Raw genomic sequence first — 24,076 nt, forward strand, 5'->3', positions numbered from 1 at the left:
GCGCCTAATGCATTCGCTGACGCCAGAGAGCGGACTGTCTTCAAGCCTCCGAAGCGCTTTGCTAGGGACCGCGTGGCGGCGAACGCGAACGGAACCCAGTTACAGTATGGAGGGAAGCAGTATAGGACTGAAAAAGTCGCCGTTCTTGAAGTTTCGGTCGCAGAAGCGGCGGCCGCTGTATTGGCTGCTTGGCGTCACGGCGGCGTTGATCATTCTCACATGCGGGGTGCCGACCACGTCGCTCTCGCTGGCTGCCAGCAAATCAGATATAAAGGACCTGAAGAATGTCACCAAGCAGTTGAAAAAAGAGACAAAGAAGACTCGAAAAAAGAAGGAGAAGTTCGAGAAGAAACGGTCCAAATTCGAAAGAGCTTCATCTCGACAGAGAGATAAAGCAAGGAAAAAGATGGAGGAAGCCCAGGTGAAATTCCGGGATTGTCAAGAGCGGTTGCGGGGGCTAGTTGAGAAGACGCAAGCAATTATGGGTCGTCTGAGGAGCGGCACTTCTCAGCTCTCCATGAAAGACCAAAGGGAAGCGGAGAAGCAGTTGAGAAAATCCGATGAACAGCTCGGGAGGGCGCGCCACCTTCTGAACTTCTAGCCGTTTGCCTCTCATTTGCTGGCGAAATCAGGAAGAGCTTTAGGCGGTTGTGTTCCGAATGCACGTGCTCGGGAGCACGAACACCTGAGGTCTCACTTTGACGTGATTCGTCGTAGTGTACGTGTGACAGCCCATGAATGACTTTCTCGTTGCTGAATCCTAATACATTCTGATAAGGTATCTGGAGTGTCCACAGGCACCGCTGAACCCGTCGTTCGGGTAAAATCTCGTGCAAAGTTTGTGGACGTATCTGCGGACTGCGTTGTCATCATTCTTGTTTCGCTTCTGTGTGTGTAGACGCTGGGAAGCTTTTGTCTCAAAGGGACGTTGACTTGTGAATTCTCTCGTGCCTCCAACGCAGCTATCACTCCGATAAGCTGTATCGGATGATAATGCCTCCGGTATCGAACATGAGGAAGACTTTGCGGGGGCAGGGACTCAACAGGAGAGTGCTGAAAGGGACGAAGTACTAACGTTGTTAGCTCGTGTGTCATACTTTTCAGCTTGGTAGAGGACACGCCAGAAACACGAACGAGATTGGTTACTCATGCTAGTTATTTATGAGGAAGAGGGCTCGTGCTAGGTACCGCTGCAACTGCGCATTGAGGGAGAAAAAGGAGAACATGAAAATCAAATACTGCAAGAAAATGAAGAACATCTAACGACAACTCCTCGAGTAACGGCAAGTGAACAGGAACCAGCCTGAAGAGGAGACCGACAGTTCGGCTTAGCATATGAAGGGTAGCCGCGAGAGGCCACACCAGCGGAAACGCGAGAACAAACTTTTTTTTGGGCAAACCCAGAAATAGGGAGATGCTCTCCTTGTTCTGCGTTATCTTGTTTCACTTGCTATAAGTTGTTGTGCTGCGGCGTCGATCGGGAATTGAGCGGCGCAACTGGCGAGGGCTTCGCATATGTGTCACTAGTGGAGCTATATTGGTGGCAAGTACCCTGAGGCGTGGATAAATTCTTTGGAGAGAGTTTAAAAGTACGTGAAATAGCTGAACAGGAAGCGAGTGGGCCGCCACCGATCCTAAGAAGTGCCCCCGGTTGCCTGTTCACGTTTACAAGGTGTAGGCTGTGCCTGGCTGTAGGTGTAGGGCTGGTTGATCTTGGAGAGGCCAGCATCAGCTACGTAGAAGGGAATCTCAGCCACGAAGGCAGATTCCTCCTGGGCTGCTGTAGAGCTTTGTCTATCACCCTTCTTTGTAGCTACGGACTGTTCCTGACTGCGAAGTACATTAAGGAGTGCTTGGTCTGCTTGGTCTCTGAGATGCTGGCTCAGACGGGCCTAATCGACGTCGCTTGAAACTTGTGCCGAGGAGGCTATCGTATGTGAAAACACGGGTTGCAAACGTGTATGCGCAGTAAGACGGAGATTGCGGAGTTGGCTTTCCACTACCCATACCTTCGAGCGACAAGAGAGAAGAGAGGTTTGTGGCGGAGATTACTTGTTACGACTCGAAAGATGGTGCACTGCGCCTAGAGGTAACATGAACGCGTACGGCTTGCCGGGCTATCTCGGTTGTGAGCGGCTGAGCCTCTATTATTTTCAGTCTCACTTGGGGTTCCCCTGCTCTCTTCCTGGCTCACTGTCTTCCTGAAAAGCAGGAAAAATCGGAAGTGATGCCACAAGAGAAGGTTCCGTTGTGGCGTAGTTCCAATGAGTACATAAAGCATGCGTGAATATTCCGTGTGGGCCGTGTAACTAGAAGGGACACGTCAGAGGGCGAGGGCCCTGGTGCAGATAGTCGCGGATCACCAAGACTGGCACGTGTAAGACTTCCTGAAAGCTGCATTCTGTTGCAGTCCGCAACTCTTCCGAGAAATTGCACCCTCGCGACGAAGTCGGCGGGGTGAGCCCGCAAACATGCTGTATCTGTGCAAACTTCCGCCTCACGGTCTCCGCGTAGCACAAAGACACTGCCCCAGACACGGCCCGTCATTGCACAACCATCCTCAGCAAACGCAACACGCTCCGTATTTTTCGCAGAACGGGGGGGTTTTCTGTTTAACAGAGCTTTCCACGAAACGAAGACAAGTTGTTCTACCGCAGTTCGTCCGGGTTGTCTGTTTCGTTGAGCGCCGCTGCGAGGTCGCTGCCGCCAAGCGTCATCTGCTCGCCAAGCAAGTGAGGACGAGCGACGCACGGCCTGTCGCGGACGCGACGTTTCGGGCATACCGTCATGGGAGCTTGAACTCTTCGGCGCAGCGCAAGACGTAACACAGTTTTTCGGACGGAATTCCATGGCGTTCACGCGCTTGTTTCGCCGAAACAATTCGATGAGGCGGCTAAAGGGTTTTTGCGTGTGGACGTGCTAAGGCCGCTGAGTCTCAAGCGGATGAGCCGCTGAGTCTGCCGCAGTAGCTTCGTTTGAGCCGTCTTTCAAGTGCTCTTTGGTTGACCTGCTTTGTGTCTCAAAGCGCTCAACCCCGCCACTCTTGACCAAACTTCTCGCGTCGCCCGCTTGCCTGGTTGTTCTACCATCGAACAGGGACGGCTCGACATGGCTGCTACGCGCCGCGAAGGCCCTGTTGCGGAGATCCTGCTGACATGCTACTTTTTGCGCGGGGTGCACGCCGACTGATGTACATATAGGGAGGGAAACTTGATTCTCTGCACCCCCGCTCGTCCTCACTTCTCGTGTAAACTGCAGACTGGCGAGTCTTCTCCACTGCCTTGACTGACCCATTCCGACGGCGGGAACCCTGGCCTTGACGCCACCCTCGCGCCGCCTCGCGCAGGAAATAGTCTTCCGTGGCGCATTTCTTTCTCCGCATTCGGAGTGAGAACTGCCACTTCTCATGAAATCTTTCGGGTCCTGCAGCCGCTCTGTGTGCTGCACCGGAGCTTCGCCCACCGCGCGTGGATCGAGCCGCTGCTCTTCCTGTCATTCCACTGGCGGCATCCGAGAATGGAAACTCATCGAATCCAATCTGCGGCTCCTTTGGAGCCGCAGTGTGCCTTGGGAGCGCCGTCTCCGCAGGCCCGCCGCCCGCGACGCCGGCCGCTGCCCGCGCTGCTCGCTGTCGTGACTGCCCTCGTGATTTGCCTCGTCTGCATTGAAACGCCTGGCGTCGAGGCGGGCTTTTGGAGGGAACTAGATCGTATCGAAGATGATCTGGAGGACAAAACGAAAAGCATGAAGAAGTACTGGAAGAAAGTGAAGAGATACCACAAGAGAAGTGAGCGGAGCACCAAAGCAGCGAGCAAACTTGAGAGATACGCGGACTTATTGACCCAAAAAATGTTACGCGTCAAGGAAGTCATGTTTAATCTTAGGTCCCGACTGGATCGTGCGCGAGAAGAGGCGGATAGGTCGTCGGGTCGCAAGAGGAGAAAGAGAGAGAAAAAAATCAGGGATGCGGAGGAAGAAATCGAGGATACGAAGAAGGAGTGGCGGAGAGCAGAAGAAGTCCTGAGAGACGTCGGACGAGATGCACCAGCTCTTGACGATTCTGCCAGTGATGGCGTACACGGCAGGGATGAATACAGGGACTGACAATGGCAAATGACGTTGCCTTGCGTCCACCCGCGCCGACCGTGTCAATACATTTTTGAATCGTGACTCTACACGAGAGCCGTGCGAGCAGATGAACTCTCTTACCGTTTTCTCACGCGGCACGCAGAGTGGAGCCTGCAGTCATCTGTGCAAGAGACAGGCACCAAGGGCCTCTGGTGTTGCACATAATAGAGTCTGCGCTCCACTCTACTGCTGCTGCAGTAGGGTTCCTCTCGGGTCTGCTGCAGTGCTTCGCCTTCCGGCCTTGCATTTGCCGGCACAATAGTAGAGTTCTTTTTCCACCCAGGAGCCCACACGCGGATGCGCCAACTTGTGTGCAGTACAGTTTTGCGTTGGTGCCGTAATCCGAGCATGTGGAAGCCGACCTCGAGAAATACACGCTTTCTTTTCGCGGCCGTGCGGCAACTCGCACGCGGCTTCCCGCTCGTCGCACAAAATGGCCGGCCGAAACCCTAACCCCTGGCTGTCGCCACACACGGCGGTTCCTGCTGCTCTTCGGCTGCCCTGACACGCAGACTCCTCGCAGCTTATCAGTGTATGGTACGAGTGCGTGGCGCAACTGGCAAACGTCTCACGACATAGGGTGCGAACCACACATTCTTACGGCCTCCACAAATCAGAGCAGATATCACTGTACAGTCCGGCTTCCCTGATAGAACGTTGAAGGAGACAAACGAACCGAAGACCCCCAAGTGCAGGCGGCGAAGTGAAGTGAATTTGCGTGCGCAGGTTCAGGTGCTCTACTATTGTGCAGTGCTCAGGAGCTGCGACGAACGACCGTCAACGCCCTCCGTGGAGTAAGGGAAGCCCGCTTCAGACAGGTCGCGGCCGCCAGTCGGCAGTCTAGTGCGTTCCTGGAACGCCGCGCGGAGCTCTCACTTCTCTCTGCCGCGGCGCCGAGCGTGACATTCTCTACCCGACTACAATTCAGAAAACATATATCCTGCTAATTATATCGGCACACAATCAGTTAGAAGTCTCGGCACCAGTAGGGACTGCAATCCTACTAGTCGTAGCAGCGCAAGGTTCTTGGGTATCTTCTAACTCTAGAACGACTGCCATCACGTGGTGCTCCCACACTAAGGAACGTGGAATAGAACTTCAACCCATAACTGAGATCATAGATTGTCCACTGAAGACTGTATGGGAAGCGTACATACCTAGTGCCTGAGATGCAGCGAGAGCAGGAAAATTGGTATGTATACCTCTGGATGTCCGATAAAAAATAGTATATGTTGATAAAGCGCAGGGCACATCTCCGCTCTCAACTCAAGGCTGTGCACACACACCCTTTCACAGGCGCCGCGTGGCGTGCTTGTTCATATATCCTGTCATGCCAGATTTCAGCATACGCGCATCCGACGGACGTTGCTGAACCGGCAGTAGGGAGCTGTAAGCAACCGAGAAGCTTCTTATTTCCATCCACGCCCTGACACAACTCGCGATCGTGGTAATTTGAGACTGCGACGGAAGTTTGGAGCAGTTCAGGCTCTTAGTTGTACTCCGCAACACACGCACCGTGAACACCTCATTCCCTGTCTGTTCCATCACGCACCGCCACGCCAAAGCACCGCGTCTAGAAGGGCGGTTCGAACTCTCTGCGACACAGGCTGGCGCTAATTGTGCAGTCAGCTGCATCAGTGCAAACGAAAAACTCGCAAACCCACTGGTCTCGTTCCTGAAAAGGGGGTCCCCCTACTCCTCCCCCCCCCGACCACGCAAGCTGCGTCGCTCGTTTTTGCTTCGCAGCTGAGGCCCTACCATTTCGCAGAGATGTGCGCACCTGTGGTATATCTGCTGGCCTGTTTTGCAAAATGCCTGTCAACTTGTCGAATCGTTGTGCGCGGACTCCAAGACACGCAGGCTGCCAGCGTACGCCTTCGCGATTCAGCTGAGGACATGGGATAGCGCAGTCTTTGCAACATGACTTTCCACCCAGACGCTGAAGAGTCTCAACCTCGGCTTCCTCTGCATATTAATCGATCCTGTCCTCAGATGTGCACCCTGTCCTGCCCTCCTCCTCTGTCTGCTTTCCGCCGAACAAGGACAAGCTCGCTCGGCTGGTGAAGCCGACTTTTTCGTGATGTTGCGATCGGCGGGTCGCGCGTGAATGAGGACATCTTTTCCTCTCTCTTCGTCCCAAGCTTTGTCGACCTTTCCTGGAGGATCCGGCGCCTTCTGTGCAGATGCATTCCCAGTTTGCCACGGGTTTTCGGAGTGCGGAGCTGCATGACGGATGCGCCAGCGCCTCTCGGTGTACCCCGGAGTCACTTTCACGTCTCGTCGAGGCACCCTCCACGGGGGGTCGTTCGGTCCTTCACTCCCAGCAACGCTTCCCAGGCACCAGCCGCCATGAATTAAAATCACTGCTGACCATCTTCTCAGTTGTCTCTCTCCTCTTTGTTCAGCTAGGAATGCTCTTCGCCGGTCTTTCGTTTCCGTCCAAAAACTATAACCCTGGCACAATAGGCGCATCTACACCGCCGTTGTCCTATCTGCGTGCGCGAGGCGTCATCGTCTTGCAAGATGCCAAAAAGAATCGCGAAGAGCTTAGCAGCCCCCGTGCTCTAACTTCATTTCCATGCAACTATCCATGCATGCGCGAGGATTGTGTGTCCGTGTGAAGCCGATGTGCCTTGCTAGAGAGCAGGACCGGCTTGTGGGTTCTCGCCATGTCGCAGCTTTTTTGTCCCCCGATATGTCCACTGAAGGGCCGCATCTGCGTGAGAGAATCGTGAACGCGTGACCGGGGACCGCGTCCGCCCGGCCTTGAGACAGGAATGAGTCCTCGTCGGTTTCTTCACTCTTGCTCCTCGCCTTCATCTTCGTTGCTCGCGCTTCTCCAGCCTGTCTAGCTGCCCGCCCCGCACGCCGTTTCGCTCGCCTCTCCCTTCCGCTGCCCCTTGTGTCCCGCGCCGTCGCTTTTCTTGCTCTGCCGCGGCTCGGCTGCGGTCTTTTTTTTTTACTGAGGGCGCAGTCTCCACTTGCACACTCTGCATCTGTTCCCTCCCTCTCTGCTTACATCGCCGCTCGCCTCGCCGCCTTTTCTGTCTGTCGCCCCCGCCTTGCCTTCGTTCCCCCCTCTCGCATTGCTCCGCATTCCGTGTGCACAAGAACAATGGAGACACGGCGGAGTGCGAGCCGCTGCGGCGTTCGTCACGGAGCGTCGCGCGGGCCTTCGCCCGTGAAGGCTGCGGGGCTCTGCCCTAGCATCCTCGTCTCTGAGTGGCTGGCGCACAAGCTCATTCGAAGGTGAGGCGTCTTGCTTCCCCCAGCTTCGCTTGCCTCGCCCGTCGCCTTTTATTTCTCTGCCCTGTTCTCAGCTTTCGGCAGGAGACAGCGACTCCGTCCGCCTTGTCCTTTCTGCGCGCTTTGAGACCCGGATTGACGCCTTCGCATGACGCGTCGCATCCACAGGCACAGACCGTCTTCGATGCATGCGCGCACTGCCTTATTCTTAGACGCCGAAAGTTGCGAAATCCCCCCTCGAGGCTGCGGTGGGATCTGACGCGCGGGGCTAGACAAAACTTGCCTCCGGCTCGTTGACACTCCGCTTGTCTTCGCGGTGCGTGTTCCGCAGGTACCTAGAAGGCTTCTCCGAGCAGACGTGGCCTTCTGTCGTCAAGTGGTAAGTGGAAGAAAAGGAGGGGGAAGACGCTAAGAGCGAACGAGGCAGGCAGGACTGGAGCCGCGACCGAAGAGCCTCGCGAGGCAGCCGAAGCGAGCGATGAGGGGAGGGTGGGAGGGGGACGGGGGTGGGAAGGCCGGGGGCTTAGACGGGGGCGGAGGAAAGGCGACACGAACACGGGGAGACAAGATCAAGAACGTGCGAAAATAGCGCGGGGGACAGCGAGGAAAAGCGGCTCAACAAGGAAGATAAAGGAAGGCAGGGAGATGGAGACTCAAGGCTGGTGCCCAGGGGGCGAAGCCGTGGCTGCGGCGAGAAGGAGAGCGAGTGGATAGAGCAGCGGGCAGCGCAGCTGCTCACTGAACGATGGTGATCCACACTTAGAAGCTCAACAGAAAGAGAGAGGCACTCAGTGTGAGACGAGAGGCCGTATGATTGCCCTGCGCCCCGGACTGCGCCTCTGTGCTTGCGTCGTTGCTGAGGACGCGACGCAACCTCAGTTTCTGCTGTGATTTCCGCCTGCCTTGCATCCGCTCCCTCGCCTCTTCTTCTTTTCTCCCTCCCCAGGACGTTTATCCTCGGCGTCTTGTCGCTTCGGAACTCCGACGTTCCTCTCCACAGTCTCTCGGTTGATGACCTGATTGACATTGTGAATCGTAAGTCGCGCCTCTCGCTGCAGCGTGGGGGTGGTGCCTTGCCTCTCTCGCGCGATCCGTTCGGCGCCCTCCATTTTTCGTTTCTCTTCTCGTCTTCTCAGCAGTTATCTTCTGTTCGTCCACCCGAAGCGGGGGCGCTTCCCTCTATTTCGCGCCTGGTCCTGCACCTCGCCGCTTCGAATGGTAGCTGTGAGGCGTCGTGCCATCAGTCTTCAGGTGTTTCTCGAGCTGTAGTCGTTTTCGGTGTTCCTGCGCGCCTTCAGTTCGGCTTGGCGCCTCCGTGTACCCTGATATGCATGCTCGGCGCTGATTAGGGTGCTTCATCCGCACCCTTCCGGCCTTCTGGTGAATGCGATCGGCAAAGCAACCGGGCGAAGGGTAGGAGACAGCACATTGCTGGAGATGCGGAAGCGCTCTGCGGTTTTCTGTGGTCTTTCGCGCCTTCCATGCGCCTCAAATGCCGCGCTTTCCGCGTCGCTATGCGTTCAGAGAACGGCTACTGCAGCCTCACGCCGGCGCAGCGCCTCGCGCCACTGCAGTGGGCAGGCCCACCCGAGTGCGCCTTCCCAGGCGCGGCGCCCGTTTCCACGGCTTTGCCTCCACAGGGGCGTGGTTCGCCCGGCGAGTACTCCGCAGCTGAGCTCCCCGCGGCGGCCGTCTCGGCGCGGGCGGCCTGTGGACTCTCTACCAAGAGGAAAACAGTGACTTTCTCGCAGATCTCGCCAGCTGCACGCGGAGGCGCCTCTCGAGAGTGGCTTGCAAGAAAACCGAGCAGCGACTGGAGGAATGGAGAGTCTTCTGCCTTCGCGACTCCGCGCGAGGCGTCGCCTACGTGAGCACCCAGGAAGCAGCAGTGCACAGACAGACGCGCTTCACACAGAGGGAGAAATGAAAGAGGACGCGGCCGACTCAAAGAAGGAACACGGAGCGAGGGGTGTAGGGCTGTCCCAGGGGTCATACGTATATCTATACCTATAAATACCTATACATCTATATCTATATTTTTATCCATATATCTATCCAGATATATAAAAGGAGGGTACAAGGCACCTTGATTGTTTATCGCTGCGCGGCCGCGCCTGGATTCTCATCAGCTCTCGCCGGTGCAAGCGGTTATTCTGTCAACCCCCTACGCGGTGGTGGAGGTCAGGACGCGCAGCGTGTGGCGGGTCGCGTCGCCTGTTCTCTCGCATGACGTCGCTCCCGGTTTCCTGTGACTTTCCTTTTCAGCAGGTTTCCGCCAAAGCGCTCGACGCCTGGGGCTCCAGAGGCCTATCCGTCGTGGGGGGCGGACTGGTCCCCGCCGCTGGGCGGCGTGGCGTATTCCGCTGCGGCTTTCGGCGCCTCGCCGCTTTCTCACGCCGCCATTGCGTCCCTCGGCGACCCAGATGAGAAGGAGAACGTCTCGTCTCGCAGCGACCCGCGCGGGGCGGCGTGTGGCTTCGACGGCGAATCGCTCGACCCGCGGGTGTCTTCCTCCCGTGGAGGAGAAGACAGAGGCCTCGCGGACGCCTCGGCGCCGACGCCAGAGTTCGGTCGGTGTGCGCGTGTGGGGAGCGGCTTGAGGCCGCTGGGCGCTTGCCGCCTCCTGTCTCCTCGAGTCTCTCGCGAAGGTGTCTCCGCCGCCTACTCCTCGAAGCTGGGAGGGCGAGGCGCGCTTGCAGAAGGCGCGCGCCTGCCGCCGCGAGGCCTTTGGGTCACGCCGAAGGCCGTCATCTCGCGCGCACCTCGCGCTGCGTGTTCGCTCGGGGTCCCCACGCAGAGAGCCTCGCCTCTTCGGGCCTCGGCTTTGCGGCGCGCGACGCCCGCCGCAGGGGCGCGCGGGTCTGCTGGGAGGCTCGAGGGCGCGGCGGCGCGGGGGAGGTGGCTGGGCACGGCGGCTCTGTTGAAGCAGCGAAATCTGCACGTGTCGCTGCCAGCCGCATCCCCGCGTCCCCCCATTGACGGCTTCCAAGCCTTCCGCCCTGCCCAGGAAGCGAGCTGGGTCTGCACGCTTCGCCCCAGCTCGCACAAGCACCTGCCGCCGCCCGCCGCATCCTCCTCGCGCCCGCCGCTGGCCGCAGAGAGCCTCAGCCGAAGGCGGGAAAGACGCGCGCGAGACGCCGACACAGAGCGGCGCGCCGCGGCGGGCCTGTCGTGGTTGGGTGGCAGTTGCGCGGAAGACGGCCAGGGCGACGACGCGCTCGCTGACGGAGAGAGTGACTCTCCGTGGACGCTCGGCTGGGGCGGATACGACGAAGACGAAGCGGCCTCGCTCGCGGGAGGACCGGAGCGAGGCGAGGAAGCAGAAAACCGGCGAGGAGGAACGACCCGGGCTGCCGCGCCTGTCGGCGGCGCGATCGCTCAGGCGGTTCGGAGGGCGCGCGCTGCGGCAGTCCCGTCTGACACGAGAGCAGCGCTGCGCGACGAGGGAGGCGAGGACGCGTTGCTGGCGAAATCCGCAGTCTTGCCTTGCTCGTATTTCCAAGCGGCGTTCGCCGCGTACTCGGAGACGCCAGGTGTACGTACACCGCATCGCCGCGGAGACGCCGGGCCAAAGAAGGCGGCGTGCAGCTGGGAGATCGACGTTCACGGGAAGGCGAAGCCGCTGCAGCGCGGGGGGTTTCTGTCGGGCTCTGTAAGGCAGAAGACGGATTCCCAGGCGCCGCCCGCCAGCGAGCCGTCCGCAGCTTTCTCTGTGCTGCACCATCCGAGCTTGTTGGAAGCTTCGTCGGCGATCTCCGTCTCTCCCCCTTCGCCGCCCGCGCTGGCTGGCGAGGCTGGAGGTCTCTACGCAGAGGGATCGCTCCTCTGCGAGAGGCGGGCGAGTGTGGGTAGTGAGACGCTTTCGTCGCTATCGCTGGATAGAATCCCCTTCTCGCCCAGCGGCCGCTCGCCTCCGCGCCTCACTGCGGCAGACGTCTCCTTCGCGAACTTGCCTGTGCGTCCGCGGCGAGAAGAAAGCCCCCGCGGCGCAGAGGAGACTGTGGGCGGCGCGGCGGACGGCCAGAGAGGGAGTCTCGCGGCCTGCAAGGCCATTCCAGGCGCGCGGCAGGTGCCGCGCGACTCCGAGCTGCCGTTGAGTGCGAGCTTCGTGAGCAGCGAGAGCTCCTTCAGGAGTGAGCGGATGGCGGCGGAGAAGGGCGACGGCGAAGGCGACGACGCTGCGAGCCCGGCACTGGGAGAGGAAGACACGCTGGCGATCAAAGACCTCCTGGAGATGTACTGGGGCGATACAGAGCGGGCGTGCGCAGAGAGCGGAGCAAAAAGCGAGCAGGAAACTCACGCGCACTTCTTCGAAGACGAGACGCAGGAAGCGACTTGCGTCGGCAGCACCCCAGCCCTCTTCTAGCCTGCCGCAGCCGCCTTCGCTGGCGTTTACTACTTGACTCCTCAGTTTGAGCAGAACCGTACTTGGTGAGACTAAGGCGGGCATCCTCCGTCTTGCGTGGCCTGAGGCGACCGAAAAAGCACGTGGAATGTCGCTCCATTAAGACGTCGAGTTCCCGCTGAGTGCAAAAAATGCCGTCTGTGCGGCGCAACGGCCTGGGAGAAAATCGCTCCAGTCCCTCGAGCGAGATCGACAGGGACGACGGTTTCTGAGAGGGGCGGAGGGCGCGCTGTGTCTCACGACCCAAAGAAAGTGCAAGGCGTCCAACGCCGAGGAATAGCGCGGTGCCGCCACCCGATCTCGCTGCGAGTCAAGCGTGCAATCCGGCGGAACGGAGACGCGGGCGAACGCAGGACCGCATCAAGAAGAGAGACGACGCGAAAGCGCGGAACCCTGGCAGCGAGAGAGAGAGGAAGAGTCTGCCTTCGCTCTCCCGATTCCTCCTTTTTGCGTCTGCGAGGAAACGTCACGCACTCTGGAGCGACGAATTTGGCGCTTGGCTCTTCGCGAAGCAATCAAAAGAGGGTCGGGCCTACTGATCGCTGCGGAAGTCCGCACACAGTGGTTGAGAGTCGCGAAGGATCACATGAATTTTTTCTGCGTGTGACGATGCCGCAGCGGAGAGTGAGACCTGCATGCTGGAGCGAGCGGCCACACGCGGCGAGCGGCGAGCGGCTTCAGTTGGTTTTCATTTTTGAAAGAGTAGCCCTGCACAGACGAACGAAACCTAGGCACTTTTCAGTTGTGTAGAGAATCCACAGTTGGCGCGGCAGCGATGCCGGGGATCAGAGAGCGAATCGGGGGGAGAGTCCAGCGGGTTGCCAGCTTTTTCTCGATTCAGTTTTGAGCAGATTCCCTAGCACGGAATGAGAAGAGGACCGTTGTGCAGCGACGCTAGCGAGAGCCACATAGTCTGCGCGCCTAGTCTTCCTCTCGCGTGTTTTCCGTGGCTTCGTCTGAAAGTTGCTGGAGCCTCGCACCCGTCACTCAGCTCATTTTCGTATTCAGCACGGGTTTCAACGCCGCATCCTTCCGCGACGCGAGAAGAAAAGAGTGTCTTTGGATTTACAGAGTCATACAGAAGAAAAGAGCGTCTTTGGACTGAGAGCGTCTCACACCACAAACGTTGTGTTACGCGTGCCGCCAGCAGTGCGCGCATACAGACGCAGGCAGCATGCTGGAGACTCTCGTCTCCTATCTGTAGAATGCCTGGAGACCCCTGAGTATGCGAGGGAGCGGCGGGGGCATGCACCCGCCGCTCCCAGTCGCTTGTTCAGCTGGCGCCGATGCGACATTACACGTCGCCAATACCCACGACTCGGACTCCGTCCAAGAAAATGAATCAGGAACGGCACACGAGCTAGTCAGCTAGACACTTTTCCTTTACAAGGGGAGGCCGTTTACGTGGCTCTCTGTACGAGGCCCCCTTTGCGAACGGTTTCCTCCTGTATTCCATTTTATAGAGCAGAAACAACAAATAGATAGATACAGAAGTAGATATATGATAAATAGAGAGATAAAGATATAAACAGGAAAGTAGGGGAGTCGGACTCTCATTTTTCTATTTTCCGTGTCTGTAAGTGAAAACACGGCGGCGCAATTAGGCTGGCATGCTGCGGCGACACCCGCACATTCCGAGTCCCCAGACAAGAGTTTGAAGACAAATTAGCTTTAATGGACGCGGCAGCTTTGAGGAAAACCTCGTTGCCGAATAATGACTGAGGCTGAAGCAGCCAGGCCAAGCTGCAACGCTGTTTCGGGAGGAAAAGCAGTATCTGCTGGGTCGCAGCGCACAAGTCGACCCTATTGCTGACTCTAGTCATTCCCCTACTCCCCTATCCTCCTGTCTGTATCTTTATCTATCTATTTATCTATGTAATATATATCTATTTGTGCTTTCTGCTCTATCCAGCTGCCTCTTTCCAATTTTCCGTGTCCCCTCTTTCTCTCGGTATTCCTCTTTCTCTCTCAATCTGTAGCTATCGTGTCGTCTACCTCTGTGTCTCTACATCTCAAACGACTTGGAGGCCTCCGGGCCTGCAGTTATACAGCTCTGGATCGCGCATCGTTTGTTCAGAGACGATAGGTACTTACAATGTGATAATAACGATATAAGGCCTACCTATGGTCCTTACGGTCTCAGCTGTTGCTGTGCACGTCAATGAGCGACGAGAATGCATGTATTCTCAGTGACTTCAAGGCCTGCTAGATGCATGCGCACACTCTTCTGCTTTGATGCGTTCAAACCTTTTCCTCTTCGTCTGTGGAGGCGCATGCGTTTCAGCTGCAGCATCGCAGACATGCGCAGAAAGGGCCTGTTGCACGCGCCGCAGCAAACGCGCACAGTTTAGACAAAAGAGAAGGCACTGCGCCCGCCAACGGGGATAACATGTCGTCAAAGAAGAGCGAGAAAGCCACTCAAAGAAGCGAAAAGGGAGGAAACGAGGGCGAAGAGGGGAAATATACGAACACAGGACAACAGAGATGTGCGCGCGATGGGAGCTGCAATTTAGGCAGTGTCCGTCTCATATCTATTTCATCGAGGCACGACTTGAGAAAGAAACACAAAAGACCGCAACAGTCTGCAAGCATTTCGGTGGCGACTCTGTGAGACTTTGCCCAACCTGCGTCGTCTTTCCGATGCAGGAAACGACAAGGTCGATTTCTCTCGTTGTCACCGCTTCGCTGCATGCCACACTGGAAAACTTTTCCCAATCGAAACTCACCAACACATGCCTCCCGTGACTCCATGGCTCGAAGAAAACATCTTTTCAGCCACACAGACTTGAATTTACTCTGAGATCTAGATGCGTGGCATCTACGTAGTGCAAAGCGGAAGGAGTTGTTTTCATCAACGAAGTCACTGAGTCACGCCAGCGTTGCTGCATGCCCAGCCGCCAGCAGTTTTTCTTCGCTTTTTTTTCCGCAATAAAGAGGCTTTATCTCCACTCTTACGTGACTATGCACATTTGTTTTTTTCCGTTTTATTTGACTGCACGCCCTTTTATGCAGATTTGAAGTGCGGGACTCCTGCATGTGACTCACTTCGATGTTCCATGTAGGGCATGCCTGCCCTGTAACTCTGGCGGCTACCCCGACGATGAGGTTCAGACTACGGAGTTCTTACAACTGCAGCGCCCCTCCTCTTCATCAGACCGATTAGGACAGCTGAGAGCCTTGGAATTCAATGCCCGACTGCCTTAAGAGTATTCCGCAAACGTATTCGTACACGCATACATATTTGCGCGTATATGTATATTTATTCGTATATCTATATGTAGTGTGGCTGTCTGTGAGGGTCTACGAGCTCTCTTCTTCGCCAAGTAGTTTCTCGCTTCTAGGTTCATCAGTTGATTTTGTTTAAGCGGAAAGGGACTTTGATCCTTCGTGTCTCCTGGATAAAAGAAATATCGTTGTCCTTTGCGGGACAGTAAACGTACAGAGATGTCAAGTTCCTTCCGAGCGCGCTGGCCTCCGCCACCAGCCCGAGAGCGCCCATGCAGGCGGGCAGAGGAGTCTCGGCTGACCCGGTTGCTCACGCGAGGGCGCAGCGGCGAAGCGACGGAGCGACGCAGCGAGAGCTTTCGGTGCTGCCTTTCGCACGTCGCGAATCCCTCGTTTTCTTCTCCTTCTTTTGGTTCGCCGCATCTTCCTGTCGCGCCGTCTTCTTTGCAGCCCTCTTCTGCTCCGCGCTTCTGCGGTCTGTTTCCTTCTTTTATCTCTCTCACTGCCGCGTCTCCGCCCTCCGCTGCCGTGTCTTGCACTTCTTCTCGATCTTTTTTCCTTTCTGCGACCAGCGGCGCTTCTGGCTCCCTTCGCCGTCGTCCGCGTTTCGAGCCGCGGCCTCGATTTCCTGCTTCCCGACTCGCGCCGTTGACTTCGCTTGCGCCTAGCTCCTTGGTAGCCGGCTCTGCGAAGGAGGGCGGGCGGCTTGCGCTGCCTTCGCAGCTTCCTCTCTCCTCTTTGCCTTCTCTTTGTCGCGTCTACTCTGCTGTGCGTGCCCCGGTGCCGCCTGCTTGCTGCTCTTCGCCGGTATCCACACTGTTGGGCTCTTCTGCGGCCGCTTGTTTGCCTCCGCGCGGCGCCTCTCTTCCGCGGCGCGCCCCGATATCTGGTTTTTCAGCGGCGGTTCCCCGCAGCTTCTCTCCTTGGAGGGGTCAGCTGCCTGCGCAGCGCCTCGGCGCGAAGGAGCTCGCCGTCCTCGAAGACTTGTTCGTGACGATTCGTGAGAGCACATTCGCAGAGGCGCCTCCCCCGCCCTCTTGCGATGACGAGGCAGGAGCATCGCTGGGTAGCTCTTCTTCTTCTCGCAGCGCAGAGCTCTCAGCGGCCTCGTCGGCCCGGCGGGGCGGCGGCGGCGGCGAGGCGCGGCCTGCGCAGTTTGCGCTGTTTGCCGCGTTGTTCCCCGAGTCGCTGCTGTCTTCGCTGGAGGCCTTCGTGAACGCGTGGAGAGAGAAGGAAGTTTTAACGCAGCTGCTGGCAGACAGCCACGAGGCGCTCTGCGGATGCGACCAGGCCCGCGCCGCTGCCCCCCTCTCGGCACAAGCGAGCGATGCGGCGCCGCAGGTTCCCGAAGAAAAACGCGCTCTGAAACGACGAGACGAGCTCGAAGAAGAGAGCTTGCCGAGGCAGGCAAAAGAAGAGGAAAGAGACGACCTGCCGAGCTTCCTGACTGACGACGCCGACTGGGTTGCGGCGCACCTGGAGGCCTGCCGCAGCGAAGAAGTCTTTCTCGAGGAGTTCTACGTGACGCGGGCGGCCCTTCGGCAGGGCCTCGCGCAGGTTCGCGACGCATGCAGCCCGCAGAAGGAGAAAAAGGACGAGGGAAAGAAAGACAAACAAACATTCCTCCTCGACCCCGAAGAAGACGAAACTGCGCTCCAGGGAGACGCCGTTCTCGAGGTAAGCCAAGGCCTCCGCAGCAGCTACAGAGAGAGATGCACAACGAGTCAAAATGAAAAGAGAGGCCAAACACCAAACACACAGGACTGCCGACGAAACACTGCGCTACCTGCGCGTGTCTCGCTACACGTTGAGGCGTGGATATCATCATATATATATGTATGCATGTGTGTATGTATGCATGCATGCATGTACATATCTATGTACGTGGGCGCATATCTATCTATATCTATCTATATCTATCTATCTGCGTATGTTTCCATGTATGTATGTAACTAAGGATGTAAATGATTGAACACGCCCGCCCAGATGACTTTTCATGATATATAACTGGTAATATTATTTTTGCATGAGTCTATCTGCGTGTATTTGCGCCCTGCGGTGCACAAATTTGTTCCACTCTCGTCTGTCGCGAGATTTCTGCGAGGGGGAGGACCCCAGACACAGAGGCGCAGCGGCTCGGCCGCTCGCTCGCCTCTCGCTGAAGCAGAGCGGATCGCATGTCGAGCTTTCTGCGTGGCGGCGCCGCAGATCCAAGCAGGCGTGGGCGGAGAGGACGCGGCGCTCTTCTCGCGCGATCTCTTCGGCATGTATGAGGCGTTCGCGGCCTCGCGCGGTTGGTGCTTTCGCGTTCTAGATGCGCAGGAAACCGACAGAGGAGGCTACCGCCGCGCCGCTGCGCAAGTCGAAGGCAAGTCCCCGGCCCCTGCCAACCCGACGCTGCCAGCCTGGCCGCCGTAATGACACTCACGCAGTACTCTGTTTATTCATCTGTTTGTTTTTATTTGTATTCAGTCTTATATATTTTTATGTATAGTTGCACGTGGGGGTAGATGTAGAGGCGCCCGCTCTGTCTGGAAATCTATTTGCAAAGTGCATCTGTTTCTCTTCGCAAAGAGGCGCGCGTGTGTGCTGCACCATGCAGCAGAGACCTGTATCTAGGTCTACATGCCTGTCGTAGATGCCCGCGATCTATGTAAATGCCTACCTGCCTGTCCGCGTGGCTTCGCCCGGCGTGCGGGAGGCTGGAGGCCTTTAAGTTGATGCGCTGGAGCTCAGTTTGACTGCGATGTGTTTTCTTTTTTCGGTCTCAGGGCTAGATGCCTTTCGCTTTCTCTCCCTTGAGGCGGGGATTCATCGAGTTCAGCGCGTGCCGCCAACCGAGGCTCGCGGGCGCATGCAGACGTCTGCGACGGCCGTGACTGTGCTGCCTCGCAGCAGCAACCTCGAGGACCGAAGTGAGTCTTCTTTTCGACCTTGCTACGGGCTTTCAAGTCATTAGAAGCTTCGCGCGCGCTGGGCTCTATCAACACATATAGATATCTATTTATATATGTAGGGTCTCGGGCATACATATGTATATATATGTATATGTGTCTGGGTGTGCACATGCTAGTGCTGCCTGGTCAGCTGCACAGAAGACCTGCACACGTTGCGGACTTTGTAAATTCTTCTCGGCTCATTTTTGCGTCGAGCCGTGGCGACGAAAAGAAGAAATATGTCTGCAGATTTGCGTAGCTATGCGTGGCGCGTTGGTGAGATCTTTGCTTTCTCCTCGCCCGCGGTGAGTCTGCAGGCGACATCTCTTCGCGTTCATATCTCTCCGAAGCCTTGCCGTGTACAGCGTCTCCAAGGTGCATGCGCCTCTGTCGTAGTGTGTCGGTTTCAATTTCGTTTTCGCGCAAGCCCGCGAACTCTCGCGTTTGTTCACTTCCTTCCTTGCTCTCGAAAGGTGTCGCCGGCGCGCGAAGATGCGGCACGGCTCGTCTTTATGATCTCTGATTTGCGACTGTTTAAGCCTTTCCCTGCGTTCGCTTTTTTTTCGGGCGCGCGCAACGTCTCTGCGGGTTCACATTCCTTCGGTTTTCTGTCTGCCTCTCCTCCCAGTCGACCTCTCGCCGCCGAATCTGAAGATCGACTTCATGCGGGCGAGCGGACCTGGAGGCCAAAGCGTCAACAAGAGCGAGACCGCTGTGCGAATCACGCACAAGCCAACAGGCACTTCGGTGCATTGTATGCGGACGCAGAGTCAGGTGAGGGGAGGCGCCCAGCAGCTGTCTTCCTTCCCTGTCTCTCCTCTCGCACTGTCGCCTTTGGTGCGGGCGCGGCGGATGCGCAGGGCGAATCTCCGAGGCGGCGATTCTCAAAATCTCCCTGACCGTCGCCGTTGCTCGCGAGCAGCGGAGGAGGCATATACCGAGAGGCGAGTGCGACTTCCGTTGAGGCTTTTGTTTTTCGAAAAGGCACCGCCGAGGGCTCTGAGTGTCGTTTCACCGCGGCTCGTCCGCGATTGCCTATCGTCCGCTTCAGAACTGCAGGTCTCGTGGCTTCTGTTTTCTCATTTTTGCTCAGACCGAAAACAAGAGCTTGGCGCTAGAGCTTCTCCGCGCGCAGCTGCTGCAGCAACTCGTCCGACAGGCGATGGAGGAGCGTGGGAAAGCGCTCGACGCGCAGAAGGGCTCGAAGGACAGAAGCGAGAAGATCCGAACCTACAATTTTCAGCGCGACGTGGTCACTGACCATCGGTGAGCGACGCCGGCCTTTCGCAGAGGTGCAGAGCTGCAGACACGCGCCTGTCCTTTTTGCTTGCAAGAGGAGGCCTGAAAAAGCAAGCTCACTGTCCGATGAAATCCGCGAATTGGGCTCGCTAGGAAGCCCGCCCGCCCCCCTTTCAGGCGAGGCATTTGTCGTCTTGGGGAGAGCGTCCGCCGCGTGGTAGCGAGTGAGAGTCGCGTCTGAGGTTCGCGTTTTTTCTGCTTCTTGCCTTGCGCCTGCAGGTGTCGCATGCATGTACAGGGCGTGAAGAACTTTTTGGACTCGTCAGACGGCCTCCTGCCAATCCTCGAAGTCCTCATGCAGTCTCGCGAAGACGCGCAGATCGCCGACCTGCTGGGGGAGATCAAAGCCACTCTCGACCTCGTTCGGTGAGGATGTGGAAATCCACGAGACGAAACGCCTCAAAAACTCCAACAAGAGCCTAGAAAAGACGCGGCCTACATGGAGGACGAACCATGGAGGGAGAACGAAAATTTAGACGGTGAGAGATACCCAGGTGACCGCGAGAACTCGGCGACGGAAAGCGAGGCATGTGGCGCGACCGTGGACAGAAAAAGATGTCCGATGAAAAAAGCTCCGCGCTGAAGCTTCTAGGCTGTCCAGGGAGTTTGGCGACGAGGCTGGCGAGAGGCGCCCGCGCCAACGAAGCGAGGCGAAGGTTGAGCAGCATATAAAATCACAACGGTCTGCACTCTAGCGGGGTGTCTTCCTCAAAGGCGAGCCCAACTCGCGGATTTCATCGGACAGCGAGCTTGCATTTTTCAGGCCTTTCCTTGCAAAATTTCTAAAAAGGGGAGGTGAAACTTCCATTCCGAGCGACAGTGAGTGACAGTCTGCGACTGTCACTCGTGGTGCCCAGTGGCGAGTGTTTTTTTTGGGGATCGCTTACCGTACAACTCTTGACGCATTTCGCGACAGACGACTCTTCCCATCTCTCTTGCCTGCTTCTCTCCACGCACATCCTTCTGTTTTCGCGTGCAAAACCTTCCACGTTTAAGCAGTATGTTTTCAAGGTAACCGGGACTTGCGAAGCGAGCCGCTAACATCAGTCGGCGAGAAAGAAAAATCGACCTCACTTGTTCGCTGTCGCCTACACATCTATCTGCGCACATACATATCTGTCCACATTTAGATGCTGATATGTATACATATAACAAAATTTTCATATATACTAGATGTAGATTTGCTATAAATTTATATGTTTATATACGTATATATATATATATATATATATATATATGAGTGGGCGGAGGGCCGCTGAGCGGAAGTTCACGATCGCCTGGCTAACGCTGTACGTTTGTTTGTGAGATTGGCTACGGAGATGTGTCTTCACAGCGCCTGTATCTCACATCTGCGAAGACAAAGCAACACTTGGCGTGAGAAGGGAGAGCTGGCGCAGGGCGTCGAGCAAGGGAGAAAAATAGATTTAATCTTTTGGACTTTAGAACCGAGTTTTTACAAAAAAAGAATGGCGTTCCAAGCGTCTGACACGGCAACGGAGAGAAGGCAAAAGAAATCGAGGAAGACGCTTCAGACGACGAACTCGTCGAGTGAAAGAAACGAAAAAACCAAGACCTGAATACCCGCGAGGCGCACGGCCAAAGCTACTCACACCTTCGAGACCGAGGCGCCCGCATAAAACTGCCGAATCACGCGACGGAGGCCGCAACTTGACACATGCGATGAGCTTCGAAGACTCGAAAAACATGCCAAGAAACACTAAATGCACTGCTCGAGATCCTCGCCAGAGAGAATTCGTCCCTTGCATGCCCCAGACGAAGCCTGCGAATTCTTTTTTGAATTTGCTTTCTATGTGGCGATGTGGTTCCCCGTTAGTCATCCTCGGGAAGGCAGCCAGCTCTCCGAAGCTCCGCCTCATCGACAATCACAGGGCCGTCTTCGTCCTCATCGAGAAAGAGGAAGTCCTCTTCTCCGCGTTTTTCCATTTTAATCGCGCTGAGCTCTGCCTCTCCGCCGACCTGAAACGTCTCACGCAGGAGGCCCTCGAGTCCGTGCGCGCAGGCCTGCACGCTGCGCAGAGCTTCGCGCTCGCTTTCTTCTTCTTCCTCCTCTTCGCCGCGCCCCTCAGCACGCAGCCCGCCCTCCGCTTCACTCGCGGACGGCAACGCCGCAGCGGAGGACGCAGACGGGAGGAGGTTGGAGCAGTTGCGCACAAGAGACATGGCCGCAGACACTAGAAAGGAGCGCTGAAGAAGGGAGTCTTGAAGGAGATCGTCTGGGCACTGCTCAAGTTGACAGTAAAAGAGGCGCAAGAAAGCGGCGTAGAAATCTGAAACATCAAAACATAACACGCACGCCTGGCGGTGCCTGAAGCTTTCAGGAAATCGCACAGCAACGCGAAAAACGGCCCTAGAATATATGCAAATCAATCTGCTGTCTTACACGGGACAGAAACCGCAGCTCCATTCGAGCGAAATGTCGTTACACCTACATTTATGCGCATGCCCAGGAAAAATCAGAGAGGTACCTACCCGACACACGCCTGCTCAAAACCGTCCCCCAAGCATCCCGAAGTAAGAATTTACACACTTCACACGTTTAGAAACCCAAAAATGTATCATAAATTACATATATATAAATAGATATATAGTTATAGTTCTATACATATTCATATATATATATATATATATGAATATGTATACCTGGGAGAAAGCGCACAGCGCGTTCGGATTGAGAGAGGAGGATGACAAGCTGCTTCCATTGATCAAAGCCGTCGAATCGGTGACCCAGGAGGAAGGCGAGGTAGGCGAGTTGAATCTCTCCCAGCAGATTGAGCCACGTGCTTCGTTCGATGCGCTTCCATTCTTCTTTTTCTCTCTCTTCTTCTTCTTTCTGCGTCCATTCGCCCCGCGCCTGCTCTTCTTTCGGCGCCTCGCCTGTTTCTTCTCTCACTCGCCCTTGCTCCCGGTGCGCGCCGCTCTCCTCTGCGGAAGTCGCGTGGAGACCCTTCTCGCTGCTCTTGTCTGCGGCGGCCGCGTCTTTCTTTTTTCCGCCAGCCTGCCTCTTCACAGCTCCTTCGCGCTCGGCGAGGAGCTTCTGGAGGTCTTGCAGCAGCATGAGGAGCCCTAAACTCCGGTCGACCGCCTCCCGCGTCAGCGCTTGGGCTCCAAGGGCCTTCGCCGCGACCGCGGTTGCGCCGCGGCGCTTCGCCTCTGTCTCGGCGCGGCGGGCGGCGGCGACCGCGGTCGCACGAAGCGAGGGGACTTCGGAGAAGTAGAACCTCGCGACGGGCGTTCGCGAGAAATCCAGTTCCACTTCTTCCTCCTCCTCCGCTTTTCCGCCTCCTTCCCTCGTGGCCACGTCGGTTGCATCTTCGCGTTTTTCGTCGTTTTCGCCGCTCCAGGTTACGCTTTTCTTCGGGTCCTTTCCGCCCTGTCTCTTGGCTCTGGTCTTTGCGGAGGCCGCGCCGACAAGGAGCGCCTCCTCCTCCTGCGTCAGCTCGAGCGGGAGCGAGGCAAAGAGGCTCTGAACGGGCTCGACGCGCTCGAGGCACGATTGCGAGACGTAGTCTGTGAGCACAGACCACAAGTGCACGTACTGCTGCGGATAGACGCCGAGTTTCTTGTCGAGTTCGAGGCGGCGAACCGCGCGCACGAAGCGCTCTTCTTCATCTGCGTCTTTGAGGCGCTCGAAGCGCGAACGCTTCGGATTCCAGCGGCGCACGCACACCGAGTTGGGCGCGAAGAAAAGGAACTCACTCTGCACCTCGCCCACGCCCTCCTTGCAGCCCCCAATCGCCTCCTCCACGCGCATGGAGCTGTACATACACTCGAACGCCGAGCTGTCGCCCGGCGCGGCGTCCGCAGCGGAGGCGGAGGCGGAGAGGGACGGGGAGGCTTGAAGCGCCTCTCCGGCATACTCGAGCAGCGAGTAGAGCACGTGGCAGCCGGGCTGAATGCACTTCACCCCCGAGAAGTTTGCGCCCACCTTCCAGAGCGCGCAGTCAAAACCCACGTGCACCAAGGCCTCCGGCGCAGAGGGAAGGTTGAGCAGAAGCAGCGAACAGCATCCCAACTGAGCTGCGGCGACGTCCGGGGGCAGAAACGGCGGCAGCGGAGACGCATCCGGCGCGCGGCGCGACATAGAGCCAGAGAATTCCGGCGACGAGTAGGGAAGGGCCGCCATCACGAGCGACCCGCGAGGCTCGCAGAGTTTCGAACAACTGTGTGCAGATATTGCGCGTATAGGTGCAGTTTGACACGCGCACACGAATATGGAAAGAAAGAGAGAAACACCGGGGAGAGACCTTCGAAGGACGTCCCTCAACCGGCGAGCGAGCTATTGACGCATGGCAGAAGCTAACGGACGGTGGCCGCTTGTGGCTGACAGAACGGACCAACGACGCAGCACGGAATTTGTGTCTACACAAACAGAGCGGCGAGAAAGAAGGAAATGGGGGGAGGGAGCTGCGGAGGTGACCCAGTTACGGCTCGCCTTGCAGACGAAGGAAAAAAACTCTCGGGAGACGAGATGAGGCAGTCGTGCTGCCTGGGTGTCCTGCAGTCCTCGCGGGAACGCGCGGACGCAGCGAGGCATCTCAGCGTTCGTCCTTCGCACGAATCAAAAAGAAACAAGCCAGATTCGCCTAGTTCTCTTTAAACATGATACCGATAAGCAGAGACTCATAGCTTCCTCTCATCCTCCGGTCGATTTCTCGATTTTCCCTTCTCTCAGCCGGCCATCAGCTCGACGTCTGGTGGGCGTACACTCAACCCATCAAAGCAACGGATGAAGACAGTGAGGAGCTGCGAAGACCAGACGAGAGAAGCGGAAAGATGAGGCGTCCTTCTCAGTGGGAGGAGAGAGCCACGGACATCC

At 57.0% G+C, this 24,076-nt stretch overlaps 5 protein-coding genes across 5 annotated transcripts; 4 read left to right on the forward strand and 1 right to left on the reverse strand.

Annotated features, from left to right (window-relative positions):
* Positions 1-106: 106 nt before the first annotated feature.
* Positions 107-601, forward strand: BESB_075080 (bradyzoite rhoptry protein BRP1; the record flags this gene model as incomplete). Its single annotated transcript, XM_029365881.1, has 1 exon — positions 107-601. The coding sequence occupies one exon, from the start codon at positions 107-109 to the stop codon at positions 599-601; it is 495 nt and encodes a 164-aa protein (XP_029218365.1).
* Positions 602-3,516: 2,915 nt separating this feature from the next.
* BESB_075090 (uncharacterized protein) lies at positions 3,517-4,104 on the forward strand (the record flags this gene model as incomplete). Its single annotated transcript, XM_029365882.1, has 1 exon — positions 3,517-4,104. One exon carries the CDS (start codon positions 3,517-3,519, stop codon positions 4,102-4,104), a length of 588 nt encoding a protein of 195 aa, XP_029218366.1.
* A 3,139-nt stretch (positions 4,105-7,243) lies between these two features.
* On the forward strand, positions 7,244-11,740 carry BESB_075100 (uncharacterized protein; the record flags this gene model as incomplete). Its single annotated transcript, XM_029365883.1, has 5 exons — positions 7,244-7,377; positions 7,706-7,753; positions 8,321-8,409; positions 8,899-9,241; positions 9,643-11,740. The coding sequence occupies 5 exons, from the start codon at positions 7,244-7,246 to the stop codon at positions 11,738-11,740; spliced, it is 2,712 nt and encodes a 903-aa protein (XP_029218367.1).
* A 3,483-nt stretch (positions 11,741-15,223) lies between these two features.
* BESB_075110 (peptidyl-tRNA hydrolase domain-containing protein) lies at positions 15,224-19,609 on the forward strand (the record flags this gene model as incomplete). The annotated part of the gene is made up of 6 exons (XM_029365884.1): positions 15,224-16,681; positions 17,213-17,297; positions 17,776-17,919; positions 18,569-18,714; positions 19,034-19,206; positions 19,459-19,609. The coding sequence occupies 6 exons, from the start codon at positions 15,224-15,226 to the stop codon at positions 19,607-19,609; spliced, it is 2,157 nt and encodes a 718-aa protein (XP_029218368.1).
* A 1,460-nt stretch (positions 19,610-21,069) lies between these two features.
* BESB_075120 (AAR2 protein) lies at positions 21,070-23,383 on the reverse strand (the record flags this gene model as incomplete). The annotated part of the gene is made up of 2 exons (XM_029365885.1): positions 21,070-21,527; positions 21,901-23,383. 2 exons carry the CDS (start codon positions 23,381-23,383, stop codon positions 21,070-21,072), a joined length of 1,941 nt encoding a protein of 646 aa, XP_029218369.1.
* Positions 23,384-24,076: the final 693 nt, after the last annotated feature.

This window comes from Besnoitia besnoiti (assembly GCF_002563875.1).
Source record: "Besnoitia besnoiti strain Bb-Ger1 chromosome Unknown contig00007, whole genome shotgun sequence".
In the NCBI taxonomy this organism is placed as follows: domain Eukaryota; phylum Apicomplexa; class Conoidasida; order Eucoccidiorida; family Sarcocystidae; genus Besnoitia; species Besnoitia besnoiti.